This window comes from Chiloscyllium plagiosum, chromosome 27 (assembly GCF_004010195.1).
Source record: "Chiloscyllium plagiosum isolate BGI_BamShark_2017 chromosome 27, ASM401019v2, whole genome shotgun sequence".
Taxonomy (NCBI): Eukaryota; Metazoa; Chordata; class Chondrichthyes; order Orectolobiformes; family Hemiscylliidae; genus Chiloscyllium; species Chiloscyllium plagiosum.
In genome coordinates, this window is record NC_057736.1 from 1,666,616 (window position 1) to 1,688,010 (window position 21,395).

General features: G+C 41.2%; 1 protein-coding gene across 4 annotated transcripts in view; it reads right to left on the reverse strand.

Moving 5' to 3' along the window:
* Nucleotides 1-2,397: 2,397 nt before the first annotated feature.
* myom3 (myomesin 3) overlaps nucleotides 2,398-21,395 on the reverse strand; it is a 108,450-nt gene continuing 89,452 nt past the window's right edge. For all 4 annotated transcript variants that reach the window (XM_043717220.1, XM_043717219.1, XM_043717218.1 and 1 more), the window contains 7 exons: nucleotides 18,473-18,511; nucleotides 16,031-16,136; nucleotides 15,508-15,671; nucleotides 15,352-15,388; nucleotides 13,320-13,342; nucleotides 8,616-8,671; nucleotides 2,398-3,579 (listed from right to left, as the gene is read on the reverse strand). In XM_043717220.1, coding sequence (XP_043573155.1) covers nucleotides 3,337-3,579; nucleotides 8,616-8,671; nucleotides 13,320-13,342; nucleotides 15,352-15,388; nucleotides 15,508-15,671; nucleotides 16,031-16,136; nucleotides 18,473-18,511 — 668 coding nt within the window. In that variant the 3' untranslated portion in view covers nucleotides 2,398-3,336. The remainder of the gene's footprint in view (nucleotides 3,580-8,615; nucleotides 8,672-13,319; nucleotides 13,343-15,351; nucleotides 15,389-15,507; nucleotides 15,672-16,030; nucleotides 16,137-18,472; nucleotides 18,512-21,395) is intronic.

Here is a 21,395-nt window from a genome sequence, read left to right on the forward strand (position 1 = left end):
TTGACTTGTTCTAATCTGACCCTGCACTTCTAAGAATTTAAAAATCTCATCCTTAATGATGGGTTCTAGAATCTTACCTACAACCGAGGTTAGGCTAATTGGCCTGTAATTTTCCATATTTTGTCTTGATCCTTTCTTGAACAAGGGGGTTACAACAGCGATTTTCCAATCAAATGGGACTTTCCCTGACTCCAGTGATTTTTGAAAGATTACAACCAACACCTCCACTATTTCCTCAGCCACTTCCCTCAGAACTCTAGGATGTAGCCCATCGGAGGCAGGAGATTTATCAATTTTTAGACCTTTCAGCTTTTCTAGAACTTTCTCTTTTGTAATGACTATCAAACGCAACTCTGACTCTCCTTAATTGTTGGGATATGACTCACGTCTTCCACTGTGAAGACTAACACAAAGTATTTATTAACTTCTTCAGCTATTTTCTTAGCTCCCAGCACTAGCCTTCCTGCACCAATTTTGAGCGGCTCAATTTCTATTTTTGCCTCTCACATCTCTAAGACTCAATGACTCTATAACTCATATGGTTTACCAATACCCCTGTAGTGAAGGAAATCCACCATCCCTACCTGGTCTGAACAACATGTGACTCTAGACCCACAGCAATGTGGTTGAGGCAGTAATGTGGTGGCTCTCTCTAAGTTGAAACTTTATTGCTGGAACAGCACAGCAGGTCAGGCAGCATCCAGGGAACAGGAGATTCGACGTTTCGGGCACAGGCCCTGGTGGCTCTCTCTAACAATACCCAAGGAGAGAAAATCTCTGGTAAATGTCTTTTAATCATTGGTCATCAGTGTCACACAAAAAAAAATACATTCTGTAAACATGCCACAGGAAGGGTGCTTACTAAAACAGATTAATATTCTCAATAATTAATGATAGAACAGAAATCATTTCCAGCTTTATTACTGTGATGCATAACAAATCAGCAACAACCCTGTTCAAATAATACAATTAAATTAAAACAATTTAACTTGTTATGATGCTCATGTGTAAACAGAAGTTAGTGGCAGAAGTAGGAGCTGCTGAAATGATGGTGAAAACCACTGTTTGATTATCTCTGTAATTGTACAACATCCTGATGAAGGGCTTTTGCCCGAAACATCGATTTCGAAGCTCCTTGGATGCTGCCTGAATTGCTGTGCTCTTCCAGCACCACTGATCCAGAATCTGGTTTCCAGCATCTGCAGTCATTGTTTTTACAACATCCATATCAGACTTGCTCCACAAACATTTGGCCATTTCTAGAGAGCTCTCATTGGATACTTGTCCAGAATTTAAATTAGTGTGGTGCTGGAAAAGCACAGCAGGTCAGGCAGCATCTGAGGAGCAGGAAAACCGACGTTTCGGACAAAAACCCTTCATCAGGAATGGCTTTTGCCCAAAACGTCAATTTTCCTGCTCCTCAGATGCTGCCTGACCTGCTGTGCTTTTCCAGCACCACTAATTTAAACTCTGGTTTCCAGCATCTGCAGTCTTCACTTTTGCCTACTTATCCAGAATTGCTGAGGTAAAGCTGCTCAGTTTAAAGTCTGTTCACAGTTGAGTGTTATCACTACCTTCAACCTCTGAGGTAGGGAAACAAATTTTATTCAGTACTCATTTGGCACAACAGCCTGGATATTTAAGCTGGGTTGCAATTTGAAAATTTCTAATACGTTAAGTGCGGGTTGTCCTCAGAAATATGTAAAAATGTTAATCTTGGAGAATGGAACACTCACTGTTTCAGACACCTACATACTTGACAATCCCAGATTAGATATTGCAGGCTTTGCTGCAGACTAATTTCCTTGATCCTGTCATAACAGCATGCTGTTTCTGTGCTGTACATCTCTACGACTCCATGATTCTAAAAGCATACTCCAGCCCCATGGAACACGCCACATTAAATTAGTGCAATTTTTTTCCATTCTCTAAATCAGTGTTAGCTGGAAATGGATAATATGGGGCCATACCCAAGCAGACAAAAAAACCCAAATAAACATAAACAGCAGCTCTGGCAACATCGATGGTGGCAGAAGCAGAACAGGACTCTTCTTTGAAAGAGTCTCATTGAACTTACAACGTTCTGTTTCTCTCTCTACAGAAGCTACCTGAGTGGCTGAGCTTTTCAAAGCAGTCCCTTCAGTTTTTATTTGATTTCCAGCCTCTGCAGTAATTTGTTTTTACACTTGAATTGGAACGATAGCATTCAAACATATTTATTGTAGGATTCAAATAATCAGCAAAAGTGTATTGTCATCCTACTAATGTGGGCTGGATGTTAATCTAGATCCTAAAGAGAAAGGTCTGTGTCTAATCCACTATGCCAATATTTGAGAGTTTTTGAATGCATGTAGCATATTTGATCAGGACAAATTTCCTACATGTGCCATAAATTTGTACAGTGGAAGTGATCAGTTTATTAAAAGCAGTGAATCACAGTTTGGAAAGTAAGTATTGGTAAGCATTCAGCACACTTGAGAAAAGGTCATGATGTCCTTTCAAAATCCCTGCACTCCCACTCAGGATTCCTGAGCTACAACTGACAGCATAGACTGTGGCCAATTTCAGTTCTTGGGTTTAGCAACACACATCTATGCTGCTCTTAATTCTAACTGCAAACTTGATCTTAACCCTAACCCTACCCCTGATTCTAATCGTAAACCCAACTCTAATCCTAACCTTAACCCTATTCCTCTCCATCATCACCATTTTCACAGGAACAGGTGCAGGTGAATCTAGGACAGGTTCTTAAAGAGCACATGATCCTTTTCATCAGATTTTCTCTTTTGCTTCATGGACGAATATTTTTTAATGCTGAGATTGTTAAAATGAAAACCCAACTCCCGCAATTTGGAAAATGAGAAGGTAGCTAGGATTTCAGAAGTTGTTACATCAAGAAAGAGCCTTTGACACATTTCCCATCGAAGCCCAGTTGTTGCATTCTCATCAAATCTCAGTTTCTTCTCTTTTCTGAAGTGCTTCCAACTTTCTTTCGAACTTAGTTTCATTGATGCTGAAGAATTTCTTTAAATCCCAAAATTTATCTTCCCCAGGCTCTGTCTTTACTCCCAATTTCCTAGATTTTCTGAAATGCTGTCCCCCTCTGTCACTTTGAGAGATACTGATCTCCATCATTTCATCAAAATGATTTCTAGCTCACTCGATACCTAGCTGTAAATTTCCATGTTACTTTCAGAACCAAAGCACTAAAAACACCACAAACTATAACATTCTGGAATTCAATATTTCACAAAAAAGTTTTTTTGCCAGTGAGCCTTCTCCCTTAAATGCTCGACTATTCTAAATCCTGAACTAGAGATTCTATTTCAAATTTACTCACGCTTCCCCATGTTTATAGACACCTACTGTTACAGTAGCTGTTTCAGAACCATATTTGTTCTTTACAAATATGCTGTACTTTCCAGAGTCTTCAGAGGTGACTTGTTGAATGGTGAAGTTAACAGTCATCTTGTCAACAGCAACCTGATAGTGCTCTCCAGAAGTGATTGCACGATCATTTTTCATCCAGAATACCTCCGGAATGGGATCTCCTGAAATGGTGCAGGACAAACACAGAGCCTGTTCAAAACAATAAAATCTTTTAATTTTACTTTTTGGTTACTGTAGTATAATTCAGCTGTATATTATTTCACAGCAAAAAATATTTTAGCATGAATTTAGTCAACATTCTCTTTAAATAATTTGTCACACCACCATTGTTGCTGTATCTAATATCTGTGAAGGATATTAGATTAGATTCCCCTACAGTGTGGAAACAGGCCCTTCGGGCCAACAAGTCCACACCAACCTTCCAAAGAGTAACCCACCCAGACCCATTCCCCTACATTCACCCCTGACAAATGCACTTAACACTATGGGCAATTTAGCATGGGCAATTCACCTGACCTGCATATCTTTGGACTGTGGGAGGAAACCAGAGCATCTGGAGGAAACCCACGCAGACACGGGGAGGATGTGCAAACTCCGCACAGACAGTTGCCCGAGGAGGGATTTGAACCCAGGTTTCTGGCACTGTGAGGCACAGTGCTAACCACTGAGCCACTGTGCCACCCCAGGACTAAAGGATTCCACTGGAATATTAAAGAACCTGAAATTTGGAGATTTCCTCAAAACAGTTGCACTGAAAACAACTAATGCTGGAGATCACAGTGGGTCAGGTAGTATCCATGGAGAGAGAGCAAGCTAATGTTTTGAGTCAAGATGACGATTCATCAGAACTGATGTGATGTGTGCAGAAGGTCAGCATTTATACTATAATTGGTGGTGGTGCTGGTGGGGAGAAAGGATATTGATAGTTGTAATAATGTTTTGCTTTCTCCTTTTTAATAACTGTTTGATTCTACCTCTAATTATTCTTTTTTATGTTTATTTGATTCCCTCAGTCCCTCTTTCCTCACAAATTCTTTTATCCCTTTCACAAATTGCATTAAATAAATTGGACTGTTAAGGCAGGATTTCACATATAGATAAACTCCACAGTATCACATTGAATACTCTTTGGGGGCTCTTGCTTTCCTGTCACATGTTATAGAAATCAAGGCGTGGAAATAGACCATTTAGCCTCCTGCGTCAATGTTGCTAATAACCTTCCACATGTCCAGTATTCCTAATTGCATGTATCTGTCTTGTTTTCACACTACATTATTTCACCTTTCCATCAACCAGCTACATAAACAACATAATGCAGGTATAATCGTTGTTTCAAATAGGAACTCAGGTGCTGCATCTCACCATTAGAGGAGCTGGACCAGATCAAGATTGATGAAGTTGATATGCTAGAAATTTTGGAAAACATTAAGATTGATAAGTCCCCAGGGCTGGACCAGATTTATCCTAGGTTGCTCCGGGAAGCCAGAAAGGAGGTCGCTAAACCGCTGGCGAGGATATTTGCCTCCTCGCTCTCCACAGGAGTCGTACTAGAGGATTGGAAGGAGGCGAATGTTGTTCCTCTTTTCAAGAAGGGTAATAGGGAAATCCCTGGCAATTACAGACCAGTCAGTCTTACGTCTGTGGTCAGCAAAGTTTTGGAAAGAATTCTGAGGGATAGGATTTGTGTCTATTTGGCAAAGCATAGTGTGATTAAAGGCAGTCAGCATGGCTGTGTGAGGGGCAGGCCATGCCTCACTAATCTTATTGAGTTCTTTGAGGAGGTGTCAAGACAGGTCAACGAAGGTCGAGCAGTGGATGTGGTGTACATGGACTTCAGCAAGGCATTTGATAGGGTTCCCCATGGTAGGCTCATTCATAAAGTCAGGAAGTATGGGATACAGGGAGATTTGGCTGTCTGGATTCAGAATTGGCTGGCTGACAGAAGGCAGAGAGTGGTTGTAGATGGAAGGTATTCTGCCCGGAGGTCAGGGTTGAGTGGGGTCCCGCAGGGCTCTGTTCTTGGGCCTCTGCTCTTTGTAGTTTTTACAAATGACTTGGATGAGGAGGTCGAGGTGTGGGTTAGTAAATTTGCAGATGACACAAAGGTTGGAGGTGTCATTGATAGTATCAAGGGCTACTGCAGGCTGCACCGCGACATAGACAGGATGCAGAGCTGGGCTGAGAAATGATAGATGGGGTTCAACCTGGATAAATGTGAAGTGATGCATTTTGGAAGGTCAAACTCAAGTGCTGAATATAGGATTAAAGATAGGATTCTTGGCAGTGTGGAGGAACAGAGGGATGTGGGTGTGCAAGTACATAGATCCCTCAAAGTTGCCACCCAAGTGGATAGGGTTGTTAAGAAAGCATATGGTGTTTTGGCTTTCATTAATAGGGGGATCGAGTTTAAGAGCCAAGAGGTTTTGCTACAGCTCTACAAGTCCTTGGTGAGACCACATTTGGAATATTGTGTCCAGTTCTGGTTGCCCTACTATTGGAAAGATACAGAGGGTGCAAATAAGGTTTACCAGGATGCTGCATGGAGGGCTTGCCTTACAAAGAAAGGTTGAATAAGTTTGGACATTTCTCTCTAGAGAGAAGGAAGGAGAGAGGAGACCTGATAGAGGTGTAAAACATAATGAGAGGAATAGATAGAGTCAATGGCCAAAGACTTTTCCCCAGGGCAGGATTGACTGATACGAGGAGTCATAGTTTGAAGATATTGGGAGGAAGTTATAGAGGAGACGTGAGAGGTAGGTTCTTTATGCAGAGAGTTGTGAATGCCAGCTGTGGTGGTGGAAGCAGAGTCATTGAGGACATTTAAGCGACTGCTGGACATGCACATGGATAGCAGTGAGTTGAAGGGTGCGTAGGTTAAGTGGCTATATTTTATATTAGGATTAAATCTCGGCACAACATCGTGGGCCAAAGGGCCTGTTCTGTGCTGTACCTTTCTATGTTCTATACCACAGATACTAAAATAATCATCTTGCAGTCACCTCAGTTTGACTGATAGAAGTGATGAGGGATTTACAATCTTTTTGCCCAAGTGCTTGTGATAACTTTGTAATGGCAGGTAGATGAGACCAATTTCTTTTTTAAACATATTCATTAGTGGGATGTGGGTGTCGCTGGCTGGGCCAGCATTTATTGTCTGTGCGCTTGAGAAGATGGTGGTGAGTGGTCTTCTTAAGCCGCAGCAGTCCACCTGTTGTGGGTTGACCCTCAATGTCATTAGGGAGGGAATTCCAGCATTCCACGTCATTCATATGTCCTTCAGTAATAAGAGCCAGTCGCATTCAAGTGCCTTTGACAAATAAGGATTTGATGCTGTGGAATGACTAAAATAACTAAAGGTTTGCTTTAGCATGAGCAATTGATTGTGAATCATCATACTGCTTATGTATTATTTAGAAAAACAAACATATATCCTTTAATGATAAAACTTGGAACATCCCTGAGGCTTCTGCTATAGCTATGTTTTCTAAAGATTGCCTTAAATATACAAAATAATCTGACCTCTGAAAATGACCATGTCCCATTAAGAAATACTCAGATTGTATTAAAGTAAAAAAAATTAAACTGCAGGCAAATTGCAAACAACAGATTAGAGTGTGGCTAGCAATCATTGTTTTGATTAGAGACTGTCAGTCAAATTATAGACACAGTGATCAATAGATCAAGAATGAAATTTATATACACTAACACTGGAATTCCTCCATCGCTCCAAGTGAAGTAAAGAATGAATTGGAATTGGGCTGGGTTACATTTTATTGGGATTTTGCCAAATTTCATTGGAGGAGCTACCTGGCCGCCTTTTGCTCACTATCTCCTTGGTATAAATGTGATTGAGGTGAGACTGTGGCAAGTTCAATTCTCATTCTCTTTCCCTCCCTCCTTCCCTCCCTCCCGGAATATTAGATACATCTGTATTCAACAGGTTAAAGAATAATTAAGACCCAACCGTCTCAGTACTGGGGCCAGCTGTAATTTTACAATTACCATTGGGATAATGACGATTTGAATTTGCTGCTTTGAACAAGATATTGTTGAGAAAAACTCTTGATCGGGTTAGCAAAATCATTCATGGTAAAGGGCTATGGTGATGGTCAAGATTAGAGTGGTGCTGGAAAAACACAGTAGGTCAGGCAGCATCTGAGTAGCAGGAAAATCAAAGTTTCGGGAAAAAGCCCTTCATCAGGAATCCTTCCTGTGGTGATGGTCAATTCCTTTTCTGAGACAGGGACAACAAACGGCTTTAAGTTTGATCAGGGCTATGGCTGCTACATGTAATTAGCATATAATCAAAATTAGTAGATTATCAGGGAAACTGGTCCCACAGACTCACGGAATACAAACATTTTGCCAAAAGTACAACCATCGAGACGGATGGTAAAATTAGGCACATGGCAGAAACGAGATAGCATGACAGGCATACTGCACATTTCCACTGAAATGAACACTGACCAACGGACTGGGTATGAAATTGGCTGGAAATCTGTATTAACAGCTGTCCTTCCCTGAATCTGCTGCTGCATTCAATGAACAGCAGGCATTCCAGCTATGTGAGAACAATTAGGTATCAAATTAATCAGTTTGAATCAATAATGAATGGATTAGCCTTTAATAAGAATTGATGTAAAGAGAAGCCTGGAAACTAAAGACCTAGGAGTCTGACATATGAAAGATAGGATTTATATGTACTTGGAGGGACAAGGAATGATTAGGACCAACCCATCTTCCTCTGCTTCATCAATGACATTTCCTCGACCAAAAGTGAGAAGTGATGATTGCATAATGTTCTGTACCATTCATGACTCCTCAGATTCTGATTTGAACAAGAAGGGTTTGGAGGGATATGGGCCTGGTGCTGGCAGGTGGGACTAGATTGAGTTGGGATATCTGGTCGGATGGATGGGTTGGACTGAAGGGTTTGTTTCCGTGCTGTGCATCTCTAGGACTCTAATGGTTCTGAAAATTGAGCCATTAGTTTACTGCACAAGCAGAAATTGTGTACAAAATATTAAACACTAACTGGAAACCCGTCTTCCAATAACTACAAAAGCTGACATGCTTTTATTGGCAGCAAATACTGTACTGTACGGAAGTAACAATACTAAATGAATTTTAAAGAAACACTGAGCGGTAAGCATAGTGATTAAAACAGGCACTATAAAATACTGCATGAAATTTGATTGTTCTAAGTTTATATTTCTATTCTTTACCTTATCCTCCATGATGTTAACAACATCTGGTGGACCCTTGACCACTTTAGCTCTATCTGAAAGAAAGAAAATAGAAAATTAGGTGGAAGTCCAACAAGTGACTGAATTAGAATCCTAGTGAAAAGAAGCTCCTTGAAAGTCCTGTGTTTATTCTGCCAAAAATGTGTAAGGGGGAAGTGGAGACAGTTTGGGTGGATGGCGCCTTCCCTCAGATGCCTGTTTTTGTTCAAAGCTACTGACAGAGGCCAGATTGCTCTTTTCCTTTTGTTTGTAACATGATAGGAAGATGAGAGACCTCAATGCAGGTGATGGACAGGTGGCATTGTCACTGGACCAACAATCCAGAGATCACGGAAATGTTCCTCAGACCGGGGCTCAGGAGGTACAGCTTGATATTTCAAAAAGAAATCAAAGAATCATAAGTCTAATAATGACCTCATTGTCAGCTGTTCAAAAATCCATCAGGTGCACTTATGCTTATTCTGGAAGGAAATTTGAAATCGTCACAGACATGAAGTCCTGTTTTCACATTATGGATAAGTGTCACCCTGTTGTGTGGTACTAGCACCATGCTAAATGGGATAGATTTCAAACAGATCTGGCAACTCAAGACTGGACATCCAGCAGGCGCTATCGACCATCAACATCAGCAGAATTCTACTCCAGCACAATCTGTAACCTCATGGCCCGGCATATGCCCCACTCAACCATTACCACCAAACCAAGGGATCAACCCTGGTTGAATGGAGAGTGCAGGAGGGCATGCCAGGAACAACATCAGACATGCCGAAAAATGAGGTGTCAACTTGATGAAGCTATCAAACAGTATAGGATTTGGAGATGTCGGTGTTGGACTGGGGTGTAAAAAGTTAAAAATCACACAACACCAGGTTATAGTCCAACAGGTTTATTTGGAAGCACTAGCTTTCAGAGCGCTGCTCCTTCATCTCCACAACCACCTGATGAAGGAGCAGCGCACCGAAAGCTAGTGCCTCCAAATAAACCTGTTGGTCTACAACCTGGAGTGGTGTGATTTTTAACTTTGTACACCCCAGTCCAACACTGGCATCTCCAAATCAAAACTTTCAGTACAGCTAAAACACTGGCATCTATATAGTGTGGAAAATTGCCAAGATATGTTCTGTATGCAAAAAAGATAGAACAAATACAACCCAGCCAGTAAAATGATGGTAAGTATCGTGGAGGGGAACATAGCCGTTCCCATGTATCCCATTGGCCTTCCAGGTGGAAGTGGTTGTGGGTTTGGAAGGTGCTGTTTAAGGATCTTTGGTGAATTTCTGCAGTGCATCTTGTAGATGGTATACACTGCTGCAGCTGTGCATTGGTGTGAGGGAAGTGGATGTTTGTGGACATAATCAGTCAAGTGTGGTCATCAATGGTGCTACCACACCATCTGCTCAGAAATAACCTGCTCAGTAACACTGAGTTTGGGTTCCACCAAGGTCACCCAGCTCCTGACCTCATTACAGCCTTGGTTCAAACATGGACAAAAGAGCTGAAACCCAGAGGGGAGGGGAGAGGGACAGCTTTTGATATCAATGCAACAACTGACTGAGTGAGGCTTCAAGAAACCCGAGCAAGAATGAAATCAATAGGAATCAGAGGAAAAGCTCTCTGCTGTTTGGAGAAATGCCTAGCACAGAGGAAGATGGTTGTAGCTGTTAGAGGACAATCATTTCAGCTCCAGGACAGGGGTTCTCTGTAGGAATAAGTGAGGACTGCTGCCTGACCTGCTTCGCTTTTCCAGCAACACATTTTTAAGCTTTATTCTCTGTAGGAATGCCTTAGGGTAGTGTCTTAGACTGATCCATCTTCAACTGCCTCATCAATTACCTTCCCTCCATCATAAGGTCAGAAGTGAGGATCACCAGTATTCAGAACCCATCGGATATTGAAGAACCCCATGTCCAAATGCAGCCAGACCTTGACAATATGTATGCTTGGACTAACAAATTGCAAGTAACATTCACATTACACAAGTGCCAGGCATTGATCATGTCCAATAAGAGAGATTCTAACCATTGCTCTATGATTTTCAGTGGCATTGCCATCACTGAATCTTGCATTATCAACATCTTGGAGTTTTACCATTGAACCAAGACTTGATTGGACCGGCCACATAAAGGTGGTAAAAACAATGACTGCAGATGCTGGAAACCAGATTCTGGATCAGTGGTGCAGGAAGAGCACAGCAATTCAGGCAGCATCCGACGAGCAGCAAAATCGACGTTTCGGGCAAAAGCCCTTCATCATAAATACATTGACTACAAGACTGGGTCAAAGACTCAGATTTCTGCAGTGAGTAATTCATCTCTTGACTCCCCAAAGCCTGTCCACCATCCACGAGGCACAAATCAGGAACGTGATGAAATACTCCTCGCTTGTCTGGATGGGTGCAGCTCCAACTACATTCAAGAAACTTGACATTAGATCAGCTTGCTAGGTTGACCACATCTACAAACATCCACTCCTCCCACTGCCAATGCTTAGTCACCACAGTGTATACCATCTACAAGATGCAGAGCAGAAAACCACTAAAAATCCTTAAACAGCACCTTCCAAACCCACAACTACTTCCATCTGGAAGGCCAAGGGCAGCAGATACATGGGAATGTCCACATTCCCCTCCAAGCCACTCACCACCCTGACTTGGAAATATATCTCCATTCCTTCAGTGTCACTAGGTCAAAACCTGGACTTCTCCCGCTTATAACATTGAGTTTACTGCAGCACATGGACGACAGCAATTCAAGAAGGCAGCTCACCCCCACCTTCTCCAGGGCAACTAAGGAGGGGCAATAAATACTGGACCAGCCAGTGACACCCACCTCCCATGGGTGAATGGAAAAAAAAACAAAGATAAGATTTTTACAAGTTCTGTTTTAAGTGAGCCCTGGAACACCTTTTCCCAAAAGTGGAAACCCTTTGAGTGAAAAATTGCTTCTTTAACTCAAGTTACTGGCTACATGCCACCCACTAATTTTGGCTGCCTCTCTGATGATGAATGGTAGATTCAGTGCTGAAATAGAGTCAAAGCAAGAGGTCCCACCCTCTTTCCTTCCTGATATTCAGGTGAATGGAATTTCCACCTCAGCAATAATACTCCCCACTGAGATGGGAAATGAACACCTCCCAAGCGGCATTGATCCAAGGATGATTCAGACAATCATGAGAAGGCCTATAAGGAGACTTCATGCAGTCTAGCTGGAGGAAGCCAAAGAGAATAGGAATTAAAGTTCACCTGTGTGCAATGACTGCTTGTTTTACCTTGTCATTCCTTCAATGCCCATGATTTCTAATGGAACTGATGGATCAATCAGACTCAACCTGGAGCTTACAAAAACAACATAAAACTAACATTAATCGTGAACTATTTAAGAGGGAATGGGATGAAGTTTGGTTGAATTGGTGTACATAGATATGGAAGAAAGGCAGGAGATTGGCTCCTGGAAATTGAACTAGTGCAAGCATGATGGGCCAAATGGCCTCCTTTTGTACATAACAATTCTGTTATTTGTGGCTGTTATCCACACTCAAACTGGGAGATACAGTCTGAATACAATAGCCCTTAAGCATCCCTTCCAAATGGTACAGAGTTCACTCCTGGGTTCCTCAAATAAAGTTTGGACCTTCTCATTGACAAAACCCTTTGTAACTGTGGAGACACTTTGCTGCCAGGTTCCAAGCCCCTTGAACATTGAAGATCCAAAGCCTCGCTGTTGTGCAGGTGGACAGTTTAGAAGGACTCAGCGATTCACTGCAACTCTTGTAGGTGGACGTGCATTCACTCCAATTTGTCCTCTTGGGCAGGGTGACCAACTCCTCAGAAACAAAATAAAGAACAGCTTGACCTTGTGAAATGGACAAAGGGGTGGTGGTGGTGGTGGGGGGGAGGGGGTATGTGTGGCTGGTGATCCCCAGACTCAGACCCACATAGCATTTTGAGAAATAAGGGATAGAAGGTGTACTTTTAGGGACATTAGACAAAGGGTGAAAATAAGGGGCAATTTAAATACAGGACAGTTGGTCACCTTGCCGTTATGCATCTTATGACCAGAACAGCTGCTATTGAACTGAGCAGTGCATTTCTTTGCTCCTTAGGAGGGAAACAATTGTTTAGCTGTTCCTCTAAAACTGCAGTCATTCCAACCTTAACACTGTCCCTTGTTGTATTCAAAACTTATTAAAATATCTCCTACTCAAACATTCTTTCTCAGGTCCTCCGAGTTATGAATGCCGCAGCACCCCTGCTCCTGAAACTGCTTTTACAAAATTTGAGATTTTAAAACTTGCAGCATCATATGATTGCTCACATTTCCTTGTTTTATTTCTCTACTAACACTGGTCAATAGTGGGATTGTCCAGAGGCTATCAGAGATGTTGCGAGGGAAGAATCAGACTCAGTTATTGCAGCTATTATATTACCTTTTACCTCTCCACTTCTAACCCACCCTTAAATTTTCCACTTCCTTATTAAAACCTCTCACCCCAGGGGAGCCGATATTCACTGGGAGAAAAAGGCTTGAAAAGGAAATAACAAACATTTAGAAGTTTGTAATTGGAATTAGTTGAGATATGAAAATTTTCTCTTTTTAATTTTGAACCTTCTTTATCCCAGTGATAGAAAATGATTTGAAAGCTCTTCTGTATTTGAGCGGGTCATATTTGATTGAAGTTACTTACTTTTTTCTGCAATCGCTGCCTGCCTGAAAAATAGATATATCAAAATCAGAAAAGACTTAATAATTTGTTGTTGGAAGCACATATATGTCTAGACAGTTTCTTTTAGATTTATCAGAAAGAGCAATCTATTGGCTACCCATGAGGGTTCAGCTGTGGCCCAGTCTCAGCTCTGAGCTGGAAAGTTATGAGTTCAAGTCCTTCTCCAGGGAAATTAACACAAAATGCACGTTAACTCCCCCTGGATTACCGAGAGAGTGCTCCATATTTTGTTGGATGCAATGTAAAACCAAGGCCTTGCTTACTGTCTCAGTTGGGTGCACAATAATACACAATAGCTTTCATCTAGAAAGAGCAGAGGAGTTCTTCTCAATGTCCTGGTCAATTTTTAAACACCCCACTCTGGTCCAATATCTGTAAAACAGATGTAGGGTCTTTATCACATACTGGTTGTGAGCTTTCTGTGCTCACATCAATTACTGCTTTGTTTCACCTACTACAGTGGCTATACTACATTGCTTCATTGTTTCATTAGGTATAACTTACTACAGGGCATCTTGAAGTTGTGAAAGGTGCTATATAAATCTAAGTGATTTTTTTAAAAAATGCAATACTTATCAGGCTTTATCTTTCTAATTAGTGGCTGGGATATAACAGCATGACACAGTTACAACTTCACTAAAAGCGTTCAAGGCAGATTATATTTTGCAATCCTGGAGAATTTCTTTTAACAGTTCTGTAATTAACAACTTGTTAATAGAACTATGATATTTGAAATCATATGTTTGAAAGCCATGCTTTAGAAATTGGTTTGCACCATGTGTGTTTGAGAGGTGGATAAAACAGGAACAGAGAGATTTAATGTAAAATTAAAGCACATGGGTCTGGTAGTAGTATATTGAAGTAGATAGAAAGTTAGTTAGCAGACAGGAAATAAAAAGTAGGCATAATTAGGTCTTTTTCTGAATGACAGCAAGTGACTAGTGGAGCACCACAAGGATCAGTACTCGGACCCCATCTATTGACAATATATGTTAATAATTTAAATGAGGGAACTAAATGTAATATTTCAAACTATGCAGGTGACACAAAGCTGGGTGAGAGGGTGAGCTGTGAGGAGGATGCAGAGATGTTGCAGTGTGATTTGGACAGGCTGTGTGATTGGGCAAATGCACGGCAGATCCTGGATAAATGTATTCACTTTAGTAGCAAAACGGAAAGACAGATTATTATTTGAATGGCTATAAATTGAGAGAGGGAAAAGTTTAACAAGACCGGAGTGCCCTCGTGCAACAGTTGCTGAAAGCAAGCATGCAGGTGCAGCAGGCGGTAAAGAAAGCTAAGTGTATGTTGGCCTTCATAGCGAGAGGATGTGAGTACAGGAACAGGACATTGGTGAGGGCACACCTGGAATACTGTGTACAGTTTTGATCTCCTTATCTGAGGAAGGATGCTTTTGCTACTGAGGGAGTGTAGCAAAGGTTTACCAAATGGATTCCTGGGATGGTAGGGCTAATGTATGAGAAGAGATTGAGTTGGTTAGGATTTTATCACTGGAGTTTAGAAGAATGAGGGTGGAATCTCATTAAAACCTATCAAATTCTAACTAAACTAGGGAGGTTAGATGCAGGAAGAATTTCCCACTGGTAGAGGTCAGACCAGGGATCATAGTTTAAGGATAAGATGTAAACCTTTTAGGACTGAGATGAGGAGACATTTCTTCACCCAGAGTGGTGGGCTTCTGGAATTCACTGCCACAGAAAGCAGCTGAGGCCAAAACATTATGTGTTTTCAAGAAGGAGGTTGATTCAGCTCTTGTGGTTAAAGAGATGAAGTGATATGGGGAGAGGGTGGGATTAGAGTGTTGAGCTTGATGATCAGCCATGATCATATTGAATGGTGGAGCAGGCATGAGGGGTTGAATGGCCTACTCCTGTTGCTATCTTCTATGTTTCTATATGTTACTACCACAATTAGATGGGAAATTACTTTGAAATGTAAATACATGAAAGGAATTGTTGAAAGAGAAACTTACTTTAGTCTTTGATGTTCTGTTATTGCTTCACTAAATACTGAAAGATAATCCAACAAATCAGGTCTCAAGAATTAAATGCTAAACAATAATGGTATAATGCATCTCAAACATTTAAAAAAGAAATGAAGGAATGTACTTAAAATCACAGTTTCATACCTTGTTCTGATAAGTTAAGGATGCGTTTATGTGTCTCTTTACCATCAAACAGATCCAGGGTATACTTCCCTTTGTCTGCTTCAGTTGGATTGAAGATCTGCAGCCAAATGTGTTCATTATCAAATCCCATTCTCCTTCTTTCATGAGACTCCAGGCTTTTTTCACTGAAAAGAGTGTGTGGTTTTTAATTATTATGTCAGAATTCCATCATTTTAAACAGATCTGGAGTGTCAGCAGTAGCAGGGCTGTTTTGGGCCATATTTTATGAGAGGTTCATAAGCCAGGAACAGGTGATTGTACCAAGGGAACAACTGTTGATATTTATATAGACTGTCTCATCCTGCACAGGTGCACTCACACATCGCAGAAACAAAGAGAATTTGATCAAATATTCTGTTGAATTACTTGAATATTTCACTCACATCATTTGTGATCACTATCAAAGAACAGTAGCCAATTTGCCAAATGTCAGAAGTTTTACCTTTTAATACTTTCTGAAATCTATTTAAAGCATTTTACTTACTTTAAATACCAGGTCTTTTTCATAAATTCCATGTTACACTTTGTTAAAGAATATAGCTTTATTCCTTCAGTTGTGCCCTGTACTTTCAATGCTGAAGCTGAAAAGCCTGTGGATAGGAGAAAATACAACTAAACAAACCTTTGATTAAGTCCAGTGCACCTTGAATGGCAAACACTGGGTATTAATAGAAATTTTAACATGAACTCATTGCAGAAATAAATCAGTATGCTGGACAGTGTTGTTACAAATACGTTAGTGATACCCAACAGCAATAAAATTACATCTCTCTGGCTCCTTATAAGGTTTCCATTAGCTTAGGTATCACGGTAATAATAATGATGAAACCATCAATGCCAACAGACATTCACTTTGTGAAACTGAGTCTGAATATGTGTGGTTAAATGCAGAAATGTAAAGGTTTCGGTCAGTGATCCTTAGCGTCTCCAGGCCATGCTCTGGTCAATTTTCTTTAGTCTGCAAACAATTAGAAGTCACTGAACTAATGAGAACTTCATCTTTCACATTCTGAGAAAACTTCACTGCTATTTCACCAGAAAAGCTATGTTCACTGTGTACCCAACCTTAGTTCGGACACAGAATGAACCATGTACTGCTCTGGCCTTCGTATCATAAAAAGAATAAAGGTTATAGAAGCTCTGAAAAGTGATGTACAATACTTAATCTAGAACCAAGAGGCTACTCTGATCAAGGAAGGTTTAAAAGGTTGGTCCTTCTTCTGGGAATGTTGGAAGGAGGTGGTGTGACAGTAATGTAACTAGTCTATGTTAATACCCTGAGAACATGGATTCAAACCCCACTATGACATTAATGGGTGGCACGGTGGGTCAGTGGTTAGCACTGCTGCCTCACAGCACCAGGGGTCCAGGTTTGATTCCTGCCTCAGGTGACTGTGTGTGGAGTTTGCATATTCTCCCCGTTTTTGTGTGTGTTTCCGTCCACAATCCAAAGATGTGCATGTCAGGCGAATTGGCCAAGCTAAATTGCCCTTTGTGTTAAGTGCATTAGTCAGGGATAAATATAGGATAGGGGAAGGGGTCTGGGTGGGTTACTCTTTGGAGGGTCGGTGTGGACTTGTTGGGCCAAAGGGCCTGTTTCTATACTTTAGGGAATCTAATCTACTCCAGCTGTGGTCTGACTAGTGCTTTGCATCATCTTAGCAAGACATCCCTATTTTTATACTCAATTCCCTTTGAAATACAGGCCAACATTCCATTTACCTTCCCAGCTGCAACAATTGCCGAATCCCTACAATCAACCTCAGCATTCCTGGGCTCAGGAGGGGAAGAAACCTGCTCCCGAATGTCACTCCATATCTCGAGAGAGCTGACCTTGGTTTGATAAGAAATATGAGCTGACCAGAGACCTACAGGGTAGATGCTTCAATCAACTTGTTCAGAGATGTCATTGTGCAGCTCTGGAGTAGGTAGGGTTTGAACCCAGACCTCCCAGCTCACGCCACAAGAGTCCTAAAGAAATATACGAGATATGATGGGTTGGTTTTCTTTAAACTCATTTCAATTTCAGGAGAACCTAACACTGCAGGTACCCCAAGTGGTGTGTCAATCGACTGGTCCATTCAAAATCCCTCATATGGTATTTTGCTTTTATTTCATTCTGATGGCCAAAATTAATGATCAAGTACAAACAATTTCAAGCAGAAGATTAAATTGCAAATCCATGCAACAGCAATTCAGACGAATAGTCTTTAGTTTATCTCCTAATGAAGGTTCTTTGACAGGATTTTCTCTGGATGTTTAAATGCATGTTTATGCATTGGATACTTCCAAACAACCAGATCAATGGAAGTATCATTGCTAGAATTGAGCAATGCAGGAAGCACCTCAGAAAATTAACCGCTCGCTAACCTGTACTGAAATAGCACACCAGAAAAGTGACAAGTATAATGGATAACTTTACATCTGAATTTCTGAGGGAGCTCTCACACTGGAGAGATTGGTGAAACACTATAGAAACAGTGGAAATATTGTTTAGTTCTGAAAAAGGGTGACTGGACCCACAACAGTGACTCTGCTTTCTATCCAGATACAGCCAGACCTGCTGAGTTTCTCCAGCAATTTCCACCTTTGTTTCAGACCTTCAGCATTTGCAGTTCGTTTTATTTCATTAAATTACTTTTTGTGCTGTTTCTCTGGTGTTTTCGCCAATCCTTTGCCAAAGCTATGGTGAGATATTGGACAATACCTTTAAACCGGCCACCCTTTAATATTTAACTCTGTAAACAACGTGCGGTCAAGGCCAAAAAAAAAACAAAGAGAAACAGAGTGAATGTTGTGTCCAATGACCTTCGTCAGAAACGAAAATACCTACTTTTGAAGGTCAAGTTTATTTTCAAAACTTGTATACGATGGAAACTTCAACAGGAATTAAATTGTAAACTTGCCACCAAATAGAGTTACTTACCACCAGTTCTGCAGACTTCCTTGAGAATGTCATCAAATGCTGCAGTAAAGCAAACACACCATCAAAACAAAGAAACTTCTCCTGATTTATAGCAGATTAGAATATAGCAAATGCCATTATGGTAATTAGCATATTGGTAACATAGTTTGCTGGTAGTAATGTTGATTTTTTAAAAAAATCAAATGCTGCTTTGTATTCATCAGAAATGTTTCAGAAATCTCAATGTGTTTGTTTAACTGCTCCCTGTCCTCAAGGAGTCTTCTCCAGCCTCTCAAAGTTTTCACAACTGCCTTCCTGATGAAGGGCTCTTGCCCAAAACATCGATTCTTCTGCTCCTTGGATGCTGCCTGACCTGCTGTGCTTTTCCAGCACCACACTCTTGACTCTAACCTCCAGCATCAGCAGTCCTCACTTTCTCCACAACTTCCTTCTAGACAAAGTCACCTCTCAGTTACAACGGGTCTCTCTCCAAATCGGCCCTGATTTTTGAAGCTCTGGAATATACCATAGCCGACCAATTTGTTTCTTTCTCTCCAATCGCCCCTCTCCAATGAGGGCAATGGTCTAGTGGTATTATTGCTAGGCTGTTAATCTGGAGACCCAGGTAATGTTCTGGGGTCTTGGTGGGATTCCCACAACAACACATTGTGGAATTTGAATTCGATAAAAATCTGGACTTAAGAGTCTAATGATGACCATTGATAATTGTCAGGAAAAAAACTAGGGCACTAGTACCCTTTAGGGAGGAAATTGCTGTCTTTACCTGGTCTGGCCTACATGTGACTCCAGACCCACAGCAATGTAGTTGACTCTCAATTGCCCTTTGGGCAAATAGGAATGGGCAATGAATGCTGACCTAGCAATAAAGAAAAGAGTCTGTCTTCCAACTCACCTGGGGCACTGACACATCGCTGAACAAAGTGAGCAACAACATCCTGTTTGACAAGGGTGGCCCAGCTCTTCTGGGCTGGTCTGTAGGACCAGCCACTTCCAATGTTTCCTTCCATGCTCACTGCTATGACCTGCCTCCACTGAGTTCAGAAATCCTATTTCTGGCAGTGACCTCTCCTCACTCTCTGACCTTTAGTTTATCTAAGGTTCTTCTTGTTATTGGCCAGCACAGTGGCTCAGTGGTCAGCACAGCTGCCTTGCAGTGCCAGGACCCAGGTTTAATTCCAGCCTCGGACTGCTGTCTGTGTGGAGTTTGCACATTCTCCCCAAGTGTGCATGGATCTGGTGCTCTGGTCCCCTCCCACAGTCCAAAGATGTGCAGGTTAAGTGAATTGGCCATGCTAAATTGCCCAGTGTTCAGGGATGTGTGGATTAGGTGCATTAGTCAGGGGAAATATAGAGTAATAGGGTAGGGGAATGGGTCTGGGTGGAAACTCATTGGAGGGACAGTGTGGAGTTGTTGGGCCAAATGGCCTGTTTCCACACTGTAGGGATTCTATGATTATTTATTCAACCTTGGGTGAAATAATTTGCAGGCATGCAGTTGGACTATGTTTTTAAACTAAGGATGCACCGTTTTACGTGTGCATCGCCACCCTTGACTTCTAACTGTTGCTGTCCTTCCCAACGTCTTAACAACATCTTGTGGATGAGTCAGAACTTCTGGGAACTTGATAGTAACAAGATTGAAACTATCCAGTTCAGCACGCTCACATCTTAGTTCCGTACCTCCCAGATGCCTGCATAAGACTGTAGAGCATAAATTTGCTATCTTGTTTGACATCAAGCTGAACTACACAGCTAGATCATCAAGAACTGCCTAACCCCAGCTTAGAAATATGGATCTTCTCCATCCCACCTGGTCACCAAGGGAGTTGAGGCCATCGTCTTGGCTTGTCTTCCTTCCTGACTTCAAGCCCACCCTCGATAAACCCCACCTCATCCAGAATCCCATTATTGACATCCATCTTCTCCATTTAGTTTAGTTAATTCGAAGAATAACACTGTCAAGGCCAGCATTTATTGCCCATCCAAACACCTTCTTGAAAACAACTGAATTGGCAGGATTCCATAAACATTTTCACCCCCGTCTTGCTGATTCTCATTATCACTACATCAAACTCAAAATTCAAGTTATTGTATCTAAATCTGCCTTGCCCTACTTTTGCAATCTTATCACTCTGTTTTTGCTTCATCATCAGTGGAAGAACTTTTAACACATTCCCCACCTCACACAACATTACAGATCTTGGTCATATACCACAAACTCGGTCACACTGCATTAACACAGTCAAACCAAATACTCTATGCTGAGCTAACAGTAGGTGCTCTTCCTGCAGTGTAGGATGAGCAGTCTCTGTCATTCCATTGTCAATATTTTGTAATCAACTTGTTCAAAGATGTTATCACACACCTCACACCTCAGGTGTGACATGAATCCGGGTCTTCTAAATCACAGATAGGGACACTACCACGTGGCTACAAGACCTCGCAAGAAGTAAGAACCATTGTGAAAACCAGAAATGTTAGCAAGTAGGAGGATTAAAAACACAACCATGGTATTCTTCACACCATGTGCTTATCATCTTAACTAACCAGACACCATACTCTACAACCACACACTACCAGTTATGGGATAGTTCTGAACGCTCAGTTATTGAGATTGACTGATTAGTAACGGAAATGATTCAATTGTTATGAATTAGAAAGTATTAGATAATCAAGAATTTTTACAAACATTTTTCTGCCTAATACTCTTGACTTTTTATTATGCAGTTACATCTCATACATTTGCAATTAAAATAAAATGTAACAGAAATTTATCCAGCCATAATTCTGCACTGTAAAAAATTCTATCTATGGAGGAATAAATTGCTCTAATTAACAGATTAACTTAGTCACAGGAAAATTTCTCCTGACAGAACTCAGAGCTCGCACTAATTACTCATCGAAACCATTCCACTCTACAATC